The sequence below is a fragment of the Tenrec ecaudatus genome, chromosome 15 (genome assembly GCF_050624435.1).
Source record: "Tenrec ecaudatus isolate mTenEca1 chromosome 15, mTenEca1.hap1, whole genome shotgun sequence".
NCBI classification, from domain to species: domain Eukaryota; kingdom Metazoa; phylum Chordata; class Mammalia; order Afrosoricida; family Tenrecidae; genus Tenrec; species Tenrec ecaudatus.
The window spans coordinates 75983090-76002070 of NC_134544.1; the positions used below are offsets into that span (position 1 = coordinate 75983090).

The 18981-nt window shown below is 43.4% G+C and overlaps 1 protein-coding gene across 1 annotated transcript; it reads right to left on the minus strand.

The window, feature by feature from the left end:
- Window positions 1–16163: 16163 nt before the first annotated feature.
- Window positions 16164–17935, minus strand: LOC142427521 (lysine-specific demethylase 4D-like). The gene is given in 2 exon segments (XM_075532757.1): window positions 16164–17380; window positions 17383–17935. Coding segments are annotated over 2 exon segments (1770 nt in total).
- Between the last annotated feature and the right edge of the window lie 1046 nt (window positions 17936–18981).

Here is an 18981-nt window from a genome sequence, read left to right on the forward strand (position 1 = left end):
TTCTATTGATCCCATGGTAAGGATTTGGGCTTTCTCTTCATTAAGATGTAGTTCACATTGATACTGAAGTTATTCAAAGGTTTGGGGAGAAGCCAAAAATGTAATTAAACCAGAAATTATTAAGAGCAGTACTTGGGGTCCACTACATAAGAGAACTATAGGATGTTTGTTAGGAAGGTCCAACCTAAATTCTCATAGAGTTCAGATTGTTACTGAAAGTATTGATCAGGATTATGAAGAAGAAATTAGGGCAGTAATAAAATCTGATATACCATGGTTAATAAATAAGCCAGTTTAAGCCAATTCCTGCTTCTTTGAATTTCTAGAGTTAAAGTGTATACCTATCAGGAAAGAGCATCTGAGAAGTCTGATCACCCTATGGATCAAGGGGTCTTTTGGAATGCTGTTGTGGGGAAACAACAGCACCCTCACATGGAATTAGAAATTGGAGGAAAATGTTTTTTTTTTTCCAATTCGGGATATGGGGTCTCTTCCTTAGGGCATTCCTGAGAGTCTAAGACCCACCTACTAACCCCACCTAAATCCAACATGGAATGAGCGAACTTAATCAAGACAGAATATTGCAAGATTGTAAAATTCTACGATGTAAAACTCCTGAAGGTCTATACGTCTTAATTGAGCCTGTAACCTTACTGAGAAACTTAAAGGAAACATGTCTGTTTGGTAACTTAGTTCAAAAACAGCTGTGCAAATTTATTAAGATTTTATCAGTCTTTAAAATTATCCTGTGTTTAAGAAGTTCTCACTACAACTAGTGAGCGCTCTTGATTTGCTGAGAGCTAACAGCTGAAGTTTACATAACATGATGAGGGCAACAAATGTACAAATGTGCTTTACACAATTGACGTATGTGTGGATTGTGATAAGAGTTGTATGAGTGGCGCGGACTTCCGGGAAGATGGCGACTGAGTGACACACACCAGAGGGACTCCGCAGAATCCAGCCCAGGAGAGTTGCTCAGAGTGAAATTCAACGCCACTGGATCGCAGGAGGTGCATCATAAAGATAAGTAGGCACAGATCCACGGGGTTTTGAGGGGCTGGGGGCTTTAGGCTTACCTCAGTGGAAGCCGGGTGGGGCTCGACCCTAGTCCAGTTGCCGGATCTGCCCAAGCAGGGACCATTTGGAGCCTGTAGCAGGGCTTGGTCTCAGCACAGCCACAGTTTTTCCCTATCTGCCTCAGGGCAGGAACAGGACTCTTGAGGCTCCACCGGCAGGGATCGGGGTTCATCTACATTGTTGCTTCTGTTTGCGTCTCTGCTTTATATTCCCACACAGCCTTGGAGGGCTGCACAGGGGCTTTTTCAAGGCACAGCCGCAGCCGCAGCCGTGCCACGTGGTCTGAGCAGGGAATAAACCCAAACCCCCACAGCTCCATAGGCAGGGATCAAGCTTCAGCTACACGGCGGCGTCTGTTAACATCTCTGCTCTCTGTCGCCCCATTTCTCTGGGGGCGGCTCAGCAGTTTTCTTGCGACCCTTCTTGGGTCTCAGCTGCGAACTACCGCTGGGGCTTGGGGCAGGGAGTAAGCCCTTGTAGATCCACAGGCAGGGAGAGGGACTCAGCTACATAGTTTTTTTTGCTTCCCTCGCTTCCCTGTACCCCTGCACAGTCCAGTCTCACTTTTTGATTTTTCTCACCCACCCTTGTTCCTGCCCTGCTCTCTCACACTCCATTGCGGACTTACGGGGCACTCCCATTGCCCTAGGGCATTTGCGCCTGGGTCACACCCAGCTAGGTGAGCTCCACCCTGCATAGATAGCCCAAGGCTAGGGTAAGGCCTGCTTGCTCTCCTGGGGATACTCCTCAGACTTCTCACCAGGGAGTTCCTGCCTGTGTACCTGGGGACATAAGGCAGCTCAGCCAACACTTATCAATATTCAAACCAATAGCGGGAACTTCAGCCCAGCCTCTGCAACACTGGTGCAGGCAGTCGATCTGCCATCTGGGGCACTCCCCTAATAGGGATGCCACAGGAAGATAAAGTGGTAGGTTAATCCCATAACAAAATCAGCTGTAGGCAGTTCGAAGAAGAATTCCTATAAGTCTTCCAGAGAGAGACTAGAAAATGGCACCTGGTCCCTCAAAAACAACTCAACGCAAACAGCCATCACCCCCAACGACCTCAACGAAAAAACAGGAGAAACAAAAGGCAAAGGAAGAAGATGTCCTGAACATAACAACATACATAGAAGAAGCAGACATTGAGATGCCATACAAAGAAGCTCTCAGAATGGTGCTTGGAGCGATGCAGAATATGAGGGAAACACTACAGAAAAAGGATGAAATGATAAAAGACATATACCAAAGGAAAATACAGGAGCTTGAGGAGCAGGTAACGAAAAACAATAGCAGAATCATGTTCCTTGAGAATCGATTGGAGGAATCAGAGAACCGCATCAGTGGCGTGGAGGACAGCCAAGCAGACTTTAATAAACGTGAACAAAAATCTAATAAGAGCATCAGAGAAGCCGAAGAAAACCTAAGAGCTATGTCTGATGCTATGAAGCGGAACAACATTAGAATTATTGGCCTACCGGAGGAAGACACAACAAAGAAGTCATCTGCAACAATAGCGAGAGAATTCTTGGAGGAAAACTTCCCCAGCCTAATGAATGAAAACCAAGCAACCATCCAGGAGGCTGAAAGAACACCAGCACGACGGGACCTTAAGAAGAAATCACCAAGGCACATAATAGTTAAACTTTCAAACTTTGAGGAAAAGGAGAAAATCATGAGAGCAGCTAGGGAAAAGCAAGCAATCACATATAAAGGTTCCCACATAAGGATATGCTCAGACCTATCAGCAGAAACTATGAAAAAAAGGAGAGTGTGGAGTAACATATTCCAAAAATTGAAAGAAAACAATGCAAATCCAAGAATACTCTACCCAGCCAAATTATCGATCAAGATCGATGGAGAAGTAAAAGTCTTCCCAGACAAGGAAAATCTCAAAAAATACGTTACAACAAACCCAGCCTTACAAAAGATCCTCGCCGACTCAGTATGGGCAGAAGAACAACACTCACCAAGCGCAAATAAGACACCAGCACATAGAACAACCTCACCCAGAGCACAACAAAGAGAAAACAGACCCCAAGATAGCAATGGCTTAAGGATGGAAAGAAGTCAAGAATGATACACACACAAAACACACACTAATGAGAAAGGAAATTAGGAAAACTCCCAACACAAAAAGTATAAAATGGCATCACAGAGTCCGCACATGGAGATAATAACCCTGAATATCAATGGCCTGAACTCAGGCATTAAAAGACTGAGACTAGCAGAATGGCTTAGAAAACACAACCCATCAATTTGCTGCCTACAGGAGACACACCTCAAGGCTACAGACAAAAATAGGCTGAGAATCAAAGGCTGGAGAAGGACCTACCAAGCAAACAGCAACACAAAAAAAGCAGGGGTTGCAAACCTTATCTCGGATAAAATTGACCTCAAAGTGCAAACCATAAAAAGAGATAAGGAGGGACACTATATAATGCTCAAGGGAATGATAGACAATGAACCACTAAGCATTGTAAACATATATTCCCCGAATGAGAGACCAGCTCAATACGTCAACCAAACACTCCAAAAGATTAAGAAAGAAATCAGACTCGACAATTATAGTGGGTGACTTCAACACACCACTCACTGAGAAAGATAGATCACAGGGAAAGAAACTCAACAAGGAGACTAGAGAGCTAAACTCCACAATTAGACAATTTGACCTAATAGATATTTACAGAGCTTTTCATCCAAATACAAAAAATTTCACATTCTTTTCAAGTCCTCACGGCACATATTCGAAGATAGACCACTTGCTGGGACATAAGGCAAATCTACATAAATTCAAGCACATTGAAATAATACAGACCTCTCTCTCTGACCACTGTGCCATAAGACTGGAAATCAACAAAAGGAAGACAAGGAGGGTGAGTGGGTTGGAAAGGGGGAACTGATTACAAGGATCCACATGTGACCTCTTCCCTGGGAGAGGGACAGCAGAGAAGGGGGGAAGGGAGACTCCGGATAGGGCAAGATATGACAAAATAACGATGTATAAATTACCAAGGGCATATGAGGGAGGGGGGAATGGGGAGGGGGGGGGAAGAGGACCTGATGCAAGGGGCTTAAGTGGAGAGCAAATTCTTTGAGAATGATTGGGGCAGGGAATGTATGGATGTGCTTTATACAATTGATGTATGTATATGTATGGATTGTGGTAAGAGTTGTTTGAGTCCCTAATAAAATGTAAAAGAAGAAAAGAGAAAAAAATGATTAGGGCAAAGACTGTACAGATGTGCTTTATACAATTGATGTATGTATATGTATGAACTGTGAAAAGAATTGTATCAGCCCCAATAAATTGTTAAAAAAAATAAGAGCAAATAATTGGAGGATGAATAACTCTCTACTGCAAAAGGAGTGCATACTGGTGCAGATCCGAGACGAAATCAGGAAATTTCTCGAAACCAACGAAAATGGGACACAGCAAAGGCAGTCATCAGAGGAAGGTTCATAGCAATACAAGCACACCTGAGAAAGGAAGAGAGACTCATGACGGATACGCTGACACAAAATTTACAAAAACTAGAGCTGAGTCAGCAGGACAACCCTACTAATAGCAAAAGAAAAGAAATTATAAAAATCAGGGCTGAGATTCAGGAGAGGGAAAATAAAAAAACTATGGAAAAAATTAATATCGCTAAAAGTTGGTTCTTTGAAAAGATAAACAGGATCGATAGACCATTGGCAAACCTAACCAAAGAAAGGAGGGAACAAATCTCAATAGCAAGAATAAGGGATGAAAGAGGGGTCATTACAACAGACCCTAATGAAATCAAAAGGATAGTTACACAATACTATGAAGGATTGTACTCCAATGAATTCAACAATTTGGAAGACATGGACAAATTCCTGGAAAAAACAATCCCTCCCTAGACTATCCTCGGTGGACATCAAGAATCTCAACAGACCCATCGCAATAGAAGAAATAGAAAAGGTTATCAAGGGATTACCAACAAAAAAATCCCCTGGACCTGATGGATACACTGGAGAATTCTACCAAGCATTCAGGGAAGAACTAATACCAATCCTACACAAACTTTTCCAGAACATAGAAAAAGATGGCAAACTCCTTCTATGAAGCTAATATAACTCTGATACCCAAACCGGGCAAGGATCCCACAAGAATCGAGAACTACAGACCGATATCCCTAATGAACATTGATGCAAAAATCCTTAACAAAATACTAGCCAACAGAATACAAAAGTATATAAAACAAATAATTCACCATGACCAAGTGGGATTCACACCAGGGATGCAGGGATGGTTCAACATACGAAAGACCATTAGTATTATTCGTCACATTGACATGAAAAAGTGTAAGAATCACATGATAATATCAATAGACGCAGAAAAAGCATTCGACAACATCCAACACCAATTCCTGTTTAAGACACTAGCGAAAATAGGAATGGAAGGAAAGTTCCTCAAGACAATACAAGCTATATATGAAAAACCAACAGCCAAAGTCATAGTCAATGGAGAAAAGACTAACACAATCCCACTGAAAAAGGGAACCAGACAAGGATGCCCCTTGTCTCCACTCCTATTTAATATCGTGCAAGGGTTTTAGCTAACAGCATAAGGCAAAGAAGTGACATCAAAGGTATTCGTCTGGGGAAGGAAGAGGTGAAACTATCATTATTTGCAGATGATATGATTTTATATATGGAAAATCCCAAAAGTTCCACAAGGGGAGTACTGGAAGCAATAGAAGAGTTTGGCAGAGTGGCAGGATACAAGATCAACAAACAGAAGTCCATCGGACTGTTATACACATCAGATAAGACCACAGAAGAAGAGATCAAAAAGGTGGTACCCTTCACAATAGCCAAACACAAACTGAAATATCTAGGGATACACTTGACTGAAAAAAAAAAAAGATCTATATAGGGAAAACTATAGAACACTATTACATGAAACCAAAAGCGACCTCAACAAATGGAAGAATATTCCTTGCTCTTGGATTGGGAGACTTAATATAGTTAAGATGTCAGTTCTGCCAAAGGCACTATATAAGTTTAATGCTATCCCGATACAATTACCATCATCTTTCTTCAAAGAAATGGAAAAACTGATTACCAACTTCATATGGAGAGGGAAAAAGCCCAGAATTAGCAGAGAACTCCTCAAGAAGAAGGACACCATGAGAGGGCTTGCTTTACCTGACTTTGGCACATACTATACAGCCACAGTTCTCAAAACTGCATGGTATTGGTACAATGACAGATACTCAGACCAATGGAAAAGAACTGAAAACCCAGAAATAAAAGCATCAGCATACACACAGCTGATCTTTGATAAGGGCCCCAAAAAGATCAAATGGGAAGCAGATGCCCTCTTTAACAAGTGGTGCTGGAAAAAATGGATATCAACATGCAGAAAAATGAAGCAAGACCCTTATCTCACTCCATGCACAAGAATAAACTCAAGGTGGATCACAGACCTTGAAGTTAAACCCCAAACTATTAGGACCATCAATGAGGGAATTGGGACCAACTTGAGAACTTTGGCGCAGGGAATACACAGGCTATCAGAAATAGGGAAGGACACAAACACAGAGGAGGCACAAATCGACAAATGGGATATACTGAAGATAAAACACTTGTGTACATCTAAAGAATTCACCAAGAGAGTAATAAGAGAGTCCACAGACTGGGAAAACATCTTTAGCAATGACACATAAGACAAAGGTCTTATTACTAAAATCTACAGTACTCTGCTAGCTTCCAAAAAGAAAAAAACCAATAGCCCACTTGAAAGGTGGGCAAAGGACTTAAACAGAAGTTTCACAGGGGCAGAAATCCGAATGGCCAACAAACATAGGAGAAAATGTTCCCGATCTTTAGCCATAAGAGAAATGCAAATTAAAACGACAATGAGGTACCACCTGACACCCTCAAAGGTAGCCCAATTCAAAAAATCAGAAAGCAACAAGTGTTGGAGGGGCTGTGTGGAGACAGGAACTCTCATCCACTGCTGGTGGGACTGTAAGTACGTATAGCCACTATGGAAATCAATCTGGCGATACCTAAAACAGATGGAAATAGAGTTACCATATGACCCAGCAATCCCCCTACTGGGCATATACCCAGAAGAGGCAAGAAACAAACCAAGACCATACATCTGTGCTCCAATGTACATTGCGGCACAGTTCACAATTGCAAGGAGTTGGAAGCAACCCAAATTTCCATCAACTGACGATTGGATTAAAAAACTGTGGTATATACATACAATGGAATACTACGCATCACTAAAAAGCAGTGATGAACGTATGAGGCACATAGCGGCATGGGAAGAACTGGAGGAAATCATGCTAAGCGAAGTAAGTCAGGCACAAAAGGACAAGTACAACATGAGTGCGCTGAGGTAAGAATTAAAAAAAAATTTTTTAAAAAAAACAAAAGTGGCATAGGGAAAAAAGCTACTGTATACAAACATTTTAGGGGTGAAGACGGTGTAGTATGGAAGAGACCCGACCAAAACCAGGGATGTACATGGTAGACAATGGTGGAGGAGGTGGGGAAAGGAAAACAAAAGGATGAATACAAGGAAGAAAAGGGTAGTGGGGTCATGGGGCACTAATCCACCCAAGGGGAGGGTATTGTTTATATCTCCACAGGGAAATTGGGACCAGACTTCAACCCAGTGTCGCAAGGTGTGAATGCAATATCCCGGCGTGGAGGAGGGAACCGGTGGAGAGGTCTGGGAGGCTGGCCCCAGCACCATAAATTAAGTGGATTCCTGCCCCTCCCCCGAGAAGAATTTGTTCCAAAGGACGACATTGACTCTGCAGCTCTGGTAGATGGACATATTTAATTAGAGCACACGGGAGCAGATGAAGGGGCAGGAGGAGAGAGTGGAGCACAGCCTGGCCCACCAGGCCGTGATGATGATGTTCCTGAGTAGAGCAGCCAGTCCACAGAGAGAACAACATGGCTGGCCCCACTATGAGACATGATGCCCCTCAGTGACTAAGGGCGATACAGAGGACAGCACCGGAGACACAGTGTGGGAATTGCACCTGACCTGATCCCACCACACCGAGGCAAATCACTGGGGGAGTGCAGCGGAACAGCAAGGGAATGGAGTGGCAAGGTCCCCAGGGAATGCTGAAAGTGGACTTTGGGGCCAGGGCGTGGTGCCCCAACAGACTGGACTGGAAAACGCTCCTAAGGGCCAGCAAAGATCCCTGAACTAACTACAAGCTTTTCTCTTGTGAACTGTTTTGTTCTGTTCTTTGTCAGTGGTTTGTTTTTGTTGTTTTTTGTCTGGTTGTATACTGTTGCTTTGTTTTCCTCTGTCTAGTTTTCGTGCATGTTAGTGACTCCACAGGTCTGTCTGAATAGGACAGGCTGGATGAACTATCCGGAGGAAAAACAACGGGACCGACAGTTCTGGGGGGACTTGGGGTGGGGGGGTAGGGGGGGTAAGGAAGTGGTGTTAACAAACCCAGGGACAAGGGAAAAACATGGGACCCCAAATGGTAGAGAAGGGGGAGTGGCTGGCCTGGTGGGAAATGATCAAGGGTAAGGGTGCTTAGAGAAGAAGTATACTCTAGCCCAGGTGGCAACGAAGCATGGTAGTAGGGCAGGAGGAAAGCCAAGGGAGATGGAGGAAAGAGCTAGGAGTCAAAGGGCATTCATGGAGGTCTAGACAAAGACATGTACATGCAAATATATATAGGAGGATGGGGAAATAGATCTATGTGTCTATATTTATAGGTCAAGTATTAAGGTGGCGGAAGGACCTTGGGCCTCTACTCAAACACTCCCTCAATGCATGAATACCTTCTTTTATTAAATTGGAACTCTATGATGCTCACTCTCCCGACACAACGGCTGGAGTCAAAGTGGGTGAACAAGTAAATGTGGTGAAGAAAGCTGATGGTGCCCGGCTATCAAAAGAGATAGTGATTGGGGTCTTAAAGGCTTGAAGATAAACAAGCGGCCATCTAGCTCAGAAGCAACAAAGTCCACATGGAAGAACACACCAGCCTGTGTGATTGAGTGGTCCCAAAGGGATCAGTTACCAGGCATCAAAGAACAAAAAATCATATCATTGACTGCACAACTCCATGATAGGATCGCTGAAGACAAATGGGTGTATAAGCAAATGTGGTGAAGAAAGCTGATGGTGCCCGGCTATCAAAAGAGATAGCGTCTGGGGTCTTAAAGGCTAGAAGGTGAACAAGCGGCCATCTAGCTCAGAAGCAAATAAGCCCACATGGAAGAAGCACACCAGCCAGTGCGATCACGAGGTGCCCAAGGGACCAGGTATAAGGCATCATGCAAAAAAAAAGATATAAGTGTGTGTATGTTTGTGTATATATGTGTATATGTATATATGTATGTGTATATATGTATATATATATCATATTAAATGAAGGGGGAAGTGCAGAGTGGAGACCCAACGCCCAAGTGTCGACCAATGGAGATCCCCTCATAGAGGTTTTTAGGAGAGGAGATGGGTTAATTAGGGTGTGAGGTAGTATCGATTAAGAACACAGCTTTCCCCCAGATCCTGGATGCTTCCTCCCCCCAACTACCATGATCCGAATTCTACCTTGCAGGGCTGGATAGGACAGAGGCTGTACACTGGTGCATATGAGGGTTGGAGGTACAGGGAATCCAGGGTTGATTATACCTTCAGGACCAAGGGTGTGAGGGACGATGCTGGGAGAGTGGAGGGTGAGTGGGTTGGAAAGGGGGAACTGATTACAAGGATCCACATGTGACCTCTTCCTTGGGAGAGGGACAGCAGAGAAGGGGGGAAGGGAGACTCCGGATAGGGCAAGATATGACAAAATAATGATGTATAAATTACCAAGGGCATATGAGGGAGGGGGGAATGGGGAGGGGGGGGAAGAGGACCTGATGCAAGGGGCTTAAGTGGAGAGCAAATGCTTTGAGAATGATTGGGGCAGGGAATGTATGTATGTGCTTTATACAATTGATGAATGTATATGTATGGATTGTGGTAAGATTTGTATGAGTCCCTAATAAATTGTAAAAGAAGAAAAGAGAAAAAAATGATTAGGGCAAAGACTGTACAGATGTGCTTTATACAATTGATGTATGTATATGTATGAACTGTGAAAAGAATTGTATGAGCCCCAATAAATTGTTAAAAAAAATTTGGTAATAATAAAAAAAAAAGAAAGACCATAAGAAAAATAAAAAAAAAGAGTTGTATGAGCTCCCAATAAAATGATTTTTTAAAGTTTCACTGGTTTGGAACCTGGCAAGTTCCCTGAGATTGGTTACAATGTCTTAGAGTCTCCATTGTTAAAACAGACGGAAGAGATGAAAGGAAATTCTATGTCTAATAAATTTCATTTTGTCATTTGAACTAAAACAATTTTCTCCTTACTAAAAGCTTGTAAAAAAATTAGGGCAGATAGACATATTTTCACCTCTATAGAAATTAGCTGATCATAAAAAGTCCCAGCAAAATGGAAATCCCCTTTGGGATCCCAGTCCACTAATCCCGTGTAGGAAGGACGATTCGTTTATATTTTTGCAGAAGAAAGCTGATGGACTCCCCTTAGAAAAGCAGTTCTCAACCTGTGGGTCGCGAACCCCTTGGAGGGGGCGCATTGAATGACCCTTTCACAGGGTCATTCGCACTGTTCATAACAGTAGAAAAAAGGACGTAAAAATATTTGGAGAAAGATGAAGGACAAGGAAAATTTGAAGAAAGCACCCAAGGATTTTTTTTGGTTTTCAAATAATTTATTGGTTATATATAAAAACATAATGAATTTTTTTCTTTAACTTTTTTTGTAATTTGGATAAAAGTTACCAAAGCAGACTGGTTTTTTCTTTTTTTTTCTCTTTTTTTTATTTTAACAATTTATTGGGGCTCATACAATTCTTTTCACAGTTCATACATATACATACATCAATTGTATAAAGCCCATCTGTACAGACTTTGCCCTAATCATTTTTTTCTCTTGCAGACTGGTTTTATGCTGGAGCATTCATACATACTTTGATTTGTGACATTGATTGCATTCCACACAATGTAACTGCATCTTCCCTGTGTTTGCCTTTCCATTTGCCCTTGTTTCTTTTTAAATATTTAATTAGGGGCTCATACAACTCTTATCACAATCCATACATATACATACATTAATTGAATTAAGCACATCTGTACATTCTTTGCCCTAATCATTTTCAAAGCATTTGCTCTCCACTTAAGCCCTTTCCATCAGGTCCTCTTTTTTTTTTGCCCTCCCTCCCCGGTCCCCCCTCCCTCATGAGCCCTTGATAATTTATAGATGATTATTTTGTCATATCTTGTCCTATCTGGCATCTCCCTCCACCCCCTTCTCTGTTGTTCATCCCCCAGAGAGGACGTCACATGTAGATCCTTGTATTCCGTTCCCCCTTACCAACCCACTCACCCTCTACTCTCCCAGTATCGCCCTTCACACCCCTGGTCCTGAAGGTATCATCCACCCTGGATTCCCTGTGCCTCCAGCTCCTATATGCACCAGTGTACAACCTCTGCTCTACCCAGTCTTGCAAGTTAGAATTCGGATCATGGTAGTTGGGGGGGAGGAAGCATCCAGTATCTGGGGGAAAGCTGTATTCTTCATCGGTACTACATCACACACTGACTGACTCATCTCCTCCCCTAGACCCCTCTGTGAGGGGATCTCCAGTGGCTGACAAATGGGCTTTGGGTCTCCACTGTGCACTTCCCCCTTCATTCACTATGGTATTTTTTTGATGATGCCTTATACCTGATCTCTTCGACACCTCGTGATTGCACAGGCCGGTGTGGTTCTTCCATGTGGGCTTTGTTTCTTCTGAGCTAGATGGCTGCTTGTTTACCTTCAAGCCTTTAAGACCCCCAGACACTATCTCTTTTGATAGCTGGGCACCATCAACTTTCTTCGCCACATTTGCTTATGCACCCGTTTGTCTTTGGCGATCGTATCATGGAGGTGTGCACCCAATGATATGATTTTTTGTTCTTTGATGCCTGATAACTGATCCCTTCAGAACCTCGTGATCACACAGGCTGGTGTGTTCTTCCACCAGCATTTGTTGTGGGCTTTGTTGCTTCTGAGCTAGATGGCCCCTTGTTTATCTTCAAGCCTTTAAGACCCCAGATGCTATATCTTTTGATAGCCGGGCACCATCAGCTCTCTTCACCACATTTGCTTGTTCACCCACTTTGTCTTCAGTGGTTGTGTTGGGAGGGTGAGCATCATAGAATGCCAATTTGATAGAAGGAAGTATTCCTGCATTGAAGGAGGAAAACACCCAATCTTAACCACGATTCTGTTTCCACGCTGTTAATTGCCCAAAAGGAGGGGCTATTTGTTTACCTTTTCAGAAGCAAAGGAGATAGATGGATTTCTCTTCAGCCAGCAAGGCCCAGAAGAAAGGCAGTTGATGATGTGACCTGAGAGTTAAGAAAACAGCCCAAAGACCTCTGTCCTGTTACTGGTTACCCAAAGCATCAACGCCTCACAGACTCGTGAGAATAGCAATTGCTGCCTAGTGAGACACTTCTACCATTGCTGATGCTGTCTAAGGAACAATCTGGGATGCTATTATCACTGAACATTTTATACACTAGTGAAGGACTATTAAAACAGTCTAAAGGGTCAAGATTTTGGACATATCAATTAATGCTAAAGTGATTGGAATGTAACTGGTTTCTGTGTAACCCTTGATATAGTTAAATTTCATTGAGAAAACCTGGCCAATAAACACATGTGGCATTAATGAAAGGCTGAGAGATAAATGGCTCTGTGAACCTTGCCTTTATAGTTCTCTGGTCTGTTGCTTTGTGATGGTTGGACCAGAGTGTAATTGCCTTAGCCAGTTTCCTGCTTTGTGAGGGAAACCAGCCCCTAACAAATCATCACGGGTCCAGTAGGCGCAACTGTACAGTGATAATAACTAAAGATTATAGTAAAGTTATAGAGAGCATGAGAGATAGAACAGAGATTGAAATAATGTCGTCAGACACATTTCATGGTGGCATGCTCACATGCTCACCTCAGCCTCAGTTGGCGATCCATGTGGAGAGAGAGCAATATTTATTGTTACCGAGGCATTTATATTCTCTTGGGACATGTGAGCCCCCTAATTACAGGTGAAGACAAATGTCACAGGAAAGGGTTGTGCTATAGGTAATACAGTAATGGGATGGGGGTGTTTTAGGGGTATCCACGCAATAGGAAGAGGAGGGACTAGGAATATGCATGTGACAATGTGGGCAGATCCTAGATTCAGCATGGCAGACTAACTTTGGATGTCACTGATCTGGTTTGACCTGTTCTCTGGATCATTATAGAAACCATTATGAGTAGGTTGTAAACCCTCCCTGAAGGGACTAAACTGATGGCCACAAGCCTTTAGGGAGAAGTAGCCCACTCTCCTTAACAGCAGGGAGTGGGTTCTACTTGTGTTGGGATCAGACAGTAGTCTGTCAACTGACTGCCTTCAGGGAGGTACCTGGCCAATCATTTACCATTAGCTGCAAGCAGTGTCCTAAGTCTAACATATATTTGTGGGAGGCTTGGGAGACATCTTTCTGTTTCCCACAATTCCCCCTTTTGTTTTATAATAAAATTCAAAAGAGCCACATGGGCGACATGGTTATTTTCTATACATTGAAAGCTGTCGATGTGAAACTTCATGATCCAATAAAGATAGCCAAAAATTCAGGTTTATGGAAAACATTTTTAATTCAGGCATGGGGGATAAAATTCCCGTAGGCCCATCTGGTACTGGAGGAAAGTATGAGAGGGATTGGATGCTGCAGCGGGAAGAAATAGAGCCAATAGGAATGTCTGCTTCTATAGGTGTGTTTATACCTTGCTTAAATACCCTCAAGCTTGTCCCTAAATTTCATTGTTTGGTTGTGTGGTCGAGGATTAGTATGTAGGTGTTGGATCTATATTGAGTTCATTTTTGTATATGATGTGAGGTATGAACCTTGTTCCATTCTTTTGCAGATGGAAATCCAGTTTTTCCAACACCATTTGTTGAAATGGGTATCTCCTCTTCACTTAATGGGTTTTATTCCTTTGTGAAAGATTAGGTGTCAAAAAAAAAGATTAGGTGTCTATAGGTACTTGGTTGTATTTCTAGGTTCTCAATTCTAATCCTTTGGTATTCATATATACCATCGTACCAGGCTGCTTTAAGTATCATGGCTAATACATTTTTTAAGTTTTGTTTCATGTTTAAATAGTATTTTATTTATCCTGGGCCTCTTTCCTTTCTGTACTAACCTTACTAATTTCAGAGGTTGATGTTTATTCCCCAGGGATACTGTAGCAGAAAACCACAAACATCTTGAAGGAAGTCTGAGTAGAATAGTTTCCCGAGAGCGGTGTCAGCAATGCAGGTGGAGGGCACAATAAACAGTTTTGGGGCTTATTGGTCAATCTAAAATCTAGATCTTTCAAAGGATAAGTGTTTGTTCTAAATGCAACACGAACATATCTGAATTTCTTCTATGTCTCATAGTTCCATGCAGCTTCGACTATGGTAAATTATAAATACTTGGGCCTAAAACTGATGTTTGTTTGAAACAGATTAAATAAAAACTAATCCATATCTGTTTCAGTTTTACTTTTTCTCCTTTTATAATCACTCAGAGTAATGGTTAGAGCTGATGAATAAGAAATTTGTGGAGTTTCTAAAGTGAGTTTTCTGTTACCTCTTTTGATTAAGCAATTGGGTGGGGGCAGGGGATGGGTTCCTGTAGAGAAAAAAATTTTAAGAGTCTTTCAAGAAAGAGAGAAAATTTGCCACACTACCCTCCATGACAGGCTCTCTGATGCTTATTTTTCTGGCTGCAGACCTGAAAACAGGCTTTTAAATACATGAATTGAAGAGACAATGCCAACAGGGGTATCGAGAGTTTCTGGGAAATGGAGTCCCAAGTCAATGCCAATGTGTGATTTCATGAAAAGGTGACTCCAGGAGTAATTTCAGCTCAATGATTAGATGGGAACTCTGGGCAGTAACTCTCCCCATCATTTGACTTGCTGTTTTGCTGTGGTGGTGTTTTGTTGTACAATTTTCTTCCATTCCCTCACGGACTACTCTGGGTACAAGGACAGACTGGTGAATTCATTGGGACCTAGCTACTTCTTTCGCTCTGGCTATGTGATGAGTCACTTTGTTTTTCACATACCTCTCATAGTCAAACTTTCCGAATGTGTTTTAAGGTATTTTATTTCCTTTCAGATACACACTAAGAACAATGAAATTAATAATCACAAATAGGTATCCTTGATCCCCAAACAGCAACAGACATCATTCATTCAAAGGTGCAGTTTCTACGTGAGCAATTGCTTGGTTGGTGGGTTGAAGGGTGGCCACGTCAGAATTATTGGAGTGTGTTAAAGGCTTGAATTTCATTAGAAGGTACAGTTGTGACCACCGGTAGAAGACCGGGTCAGCGCTTCGGAAGTGCAGATGGATTGAGCCTCACATTCTGAGCATCGTCCAATGTTGGCTCCAATTTTTGTGAGGACTAGGTGAGCAGTTTGAACCCACCTCCTGCATTATCAAAGAAAGACTTGGGAATGGGCCTCCTTAAATATTAGCCCCAAGTCCAACTTTGAAACAGTGGGTCTTGATCACTGAGATTGCCACGTGGAGAGACACGCTGGAAAGCAATGGGTTTAAAGTTTTCTGTGCAGGGAGTTCTTTTCAAGGACAACTCCCAAACCTAGGAAGAATCAAGGGACACACATATATCCAGTTGGTCTGCGAGTCCTTAGAACACATTTTAGTGGAGTCCATAGTCTGAGCAAGTATTAGGCAACCTATCAACATGGCACTGAGAGGTCAAGGATCACCACAGATTACAATTTCCATGTTGAAGATTGGCTGGGTGTGTTTCTGTTTCCTGAAGGTGAGAGATAGTCCAAGGGACAATCACATTTGACAAAAACTGCAGTTTAGCTAAACTCACAACAAGAAGATCTTTGCTGGTGACAACCTTTCAGGATTTAGGAAGTGAAGTTCCATCGAGTCTGTCTCCAAGGATCTATGTAAGTAGATTTGCAGAACCTCATCTGAGGGCAGGATTATAGAAGTTTAAGGGGGTCCATAGCAATAGCACCGAGGAGGTCCAGAGGTGCCATACTGTGCACAGAGGCATAGCTGGAGAATGTTTTAGAAGTCAAAGACTCATTAGGAGGACTCAGCACAAGCATGTCCGGGAGATTCACTGAGATGTTGTCCAGTGACTTCAGGCAGGGGCCAGGGTGCATCAGAGAATCAGGATTCAGTGGGGGTCCCAAGGGCTGAAGATCGGGGTCACAGCAGCACCCAGAAGCTTTAACAGCATGCAGGATCTCAAAACTCCGAGGGCCAGAGTCATCTGTTGATTGTTGATTCTCATGCAATGCCTGAGTTGGCAGGTGTACAAATGTGCTTGCTGTGTGCTTCTTGGCCCTGGACTTCACAGACTGCTGGTGGGCATCGGAGTCCTGAGGACGCCTAGTGCGAGTCCCCTTTGGTGAAGCCTGGAGATACTGGGCAGATGGAACTGAGGTGGGAAGTAGGGAGACACTGGATCCCGTAGGACTGCTGCCCATGAAGTTAGGGGCCTCAGGCTGCACAGTGGAGCTGTCTGCCCAGGAGTGGGTTGTGGGACTAGGACACACCAGTGCACAGCCCCCAAGCCCACTGTCTGCAGCCAGAGTCAGAGAGCGACGCCTGGCCCTGCGTGGCTTAAAGGACCGCAGACGCCCCTTTACCATCACACGAGTCCGGGCTTCCTTCCAGGCCATCCACTCCGGGCTGGTCAGTGCTGTGGGCTCCACGTGGTCCACGGAGGTGCGGTCCCTGCCCTGTTTCCACAGCTCATAGCGCTCGGGTTGCAGAAGGCGCACGAAGGCGTCCATGGGAAATGTGACCCTGGCTTCCCCACAGCTGCACTGAGAAGCAGCTTTACCGTAATTAACCCAGCGAAGGGTGGCAAAGTTGATGGATTCCGCACAGTTGAAACCGTGATTGAAGCCAGCGTGGTATCCGTAGGGGAATGTGACCATGAACTCGCCTGCTCCCTGGGTGATCCGACCAACAGGAATGCCGTTCTCCCTGAGGACTCTGGGTGAGATGAGGGCCACCTTGTGCCGCAGGAAGTTCGCGCAGCCACTGGAACTGCCAGGGAAAAGCTCCCTGGCCAGTCTCTCCAGGCGGGCTCCGTGCTCAGGGGGCACCGCATACCACGTTTTGGGCTCCCCGAAGTGCAGGTAGTTGATGCTGTACAGGTCCATGTCCTCCGTGTGCCAAGTAAGGTGGTCTGCCACAGGCCAAAGTACAGGTAGGGGGTGTTGACGCCTTTGATGACAACTCCACTCTCCTGCTCCAGCAGATCCTGGATCGTCCCCAGGTGTCTGAGGTTCCAATGCTCAGTGTTTTCACCAAATAAGGAGCCACATACTCCAGCCCCATAAATGGGAGAATTGTACAGGCGGCTCTTCCAATAGGTCCGCTCCAAATCGTCAACATCCCGGTGTGTGGGAGTGCGGTATCTGTCGGTGCTGGCCAAGTGGCGATACTCCTCCACGGTCATGGATTTCTTCTTTTTATGGTATTGCAAAAAGACACCTGTCTGCCCAGTAGTTACCTGCTGCACAGGACTGGCTATGAGGATGTCATCCACATCGTCATAGTTCTCTCTGGCTGTCCACTGTTTGGGTGGGATTATCTTAGCCAGGCCTGCACGGTGGGCACCTTGGGATTCCATGTAAGCAATGTATTTGTTGAAATCCTTAAATTCTTCCATGGTAGGCCGGAAAGTCATGATTTTAAGGCTAGAGTTCTGGCTTCGATAGCCCTGGGACTTCATGGCTGCAAAATAAAGTCAGAAAACCCGGTTCTTATGGATGTTCTGTGTATTTGGATGCTGTGCTTTTGTTTCTTTGTCTGTCTGAAAATCTCTTGCAGTGTATTGATGGCTCTGTGAGAGCAAATGCACTCTCCCCAGGCATGCTGATTGACCAAGGGAATTCTACTATGATGGACAACTATTGTTTCCCCCAAAGAGACAGGATTTGTGCACATGGATTGGGTTTTCCCAGATTGCTCCTGGCTCATTATGCTGCTCTGGAAGTTTATTCAGTTGGAAGGGTGTCTCTATCTGTTGATACTTAGCTTCTGTTGCAATCTTGGGAAATTTCTAATTCCACTAAGAAGGAGTTTCTCAAGGGATTTTTAAAAAGTAAATCTAAAGACAGTAATTCAGTAACATTCAACAGAAGTCAGGGGTGTCAAACTCAATTAAAATGTTTGCTATGTGGTGCAACAGGCAAGATTAAAGTGGGCCACATCACATTTACAAATTTTGTTGAATTTTTATTTTGAAGTGAGGATTCAGAAATATGGATAGGATAATTAAAACCCTATATAATTGTTTTTATTTAAACATTGGTTTTATTTATAAAACTATAATTATGCTTTTAACCGGAAATTTGCCAGCGCTTTCCTTCTACTAGCTTTCCCTTGCCTCTTATGGTGTGACCGGAAAATATAACAAAGTAATAAAAAACAAAAAATGTTGGACAGCTGACAAATGTGATGCACAATCGTAATGGCTTCCCTCTAAAAGTGTTAACTAGCATTGCTGCTAGGTATGACTCATAACAGCACATCCTAGAGTCCTGTTTTTAACCTTTTCACTGTTAGGATCTGTTTTTATTATGCAATGAGAGTGGCAGACATCGCTTTAAAACGTTACCGGAAATGATCGTGTCTAGAAACGTCCACAGGCCTCCAGAAAAGACTTTGGGCCACCTGTATAGTGGTCTTCTGTAGTTAAAGGGTTAAAGAGGGAATTGTGTGTACAGTATTGCCTCCATCTCCCCTAAGCGCTATTTTTTTATAACAATTTTTTTC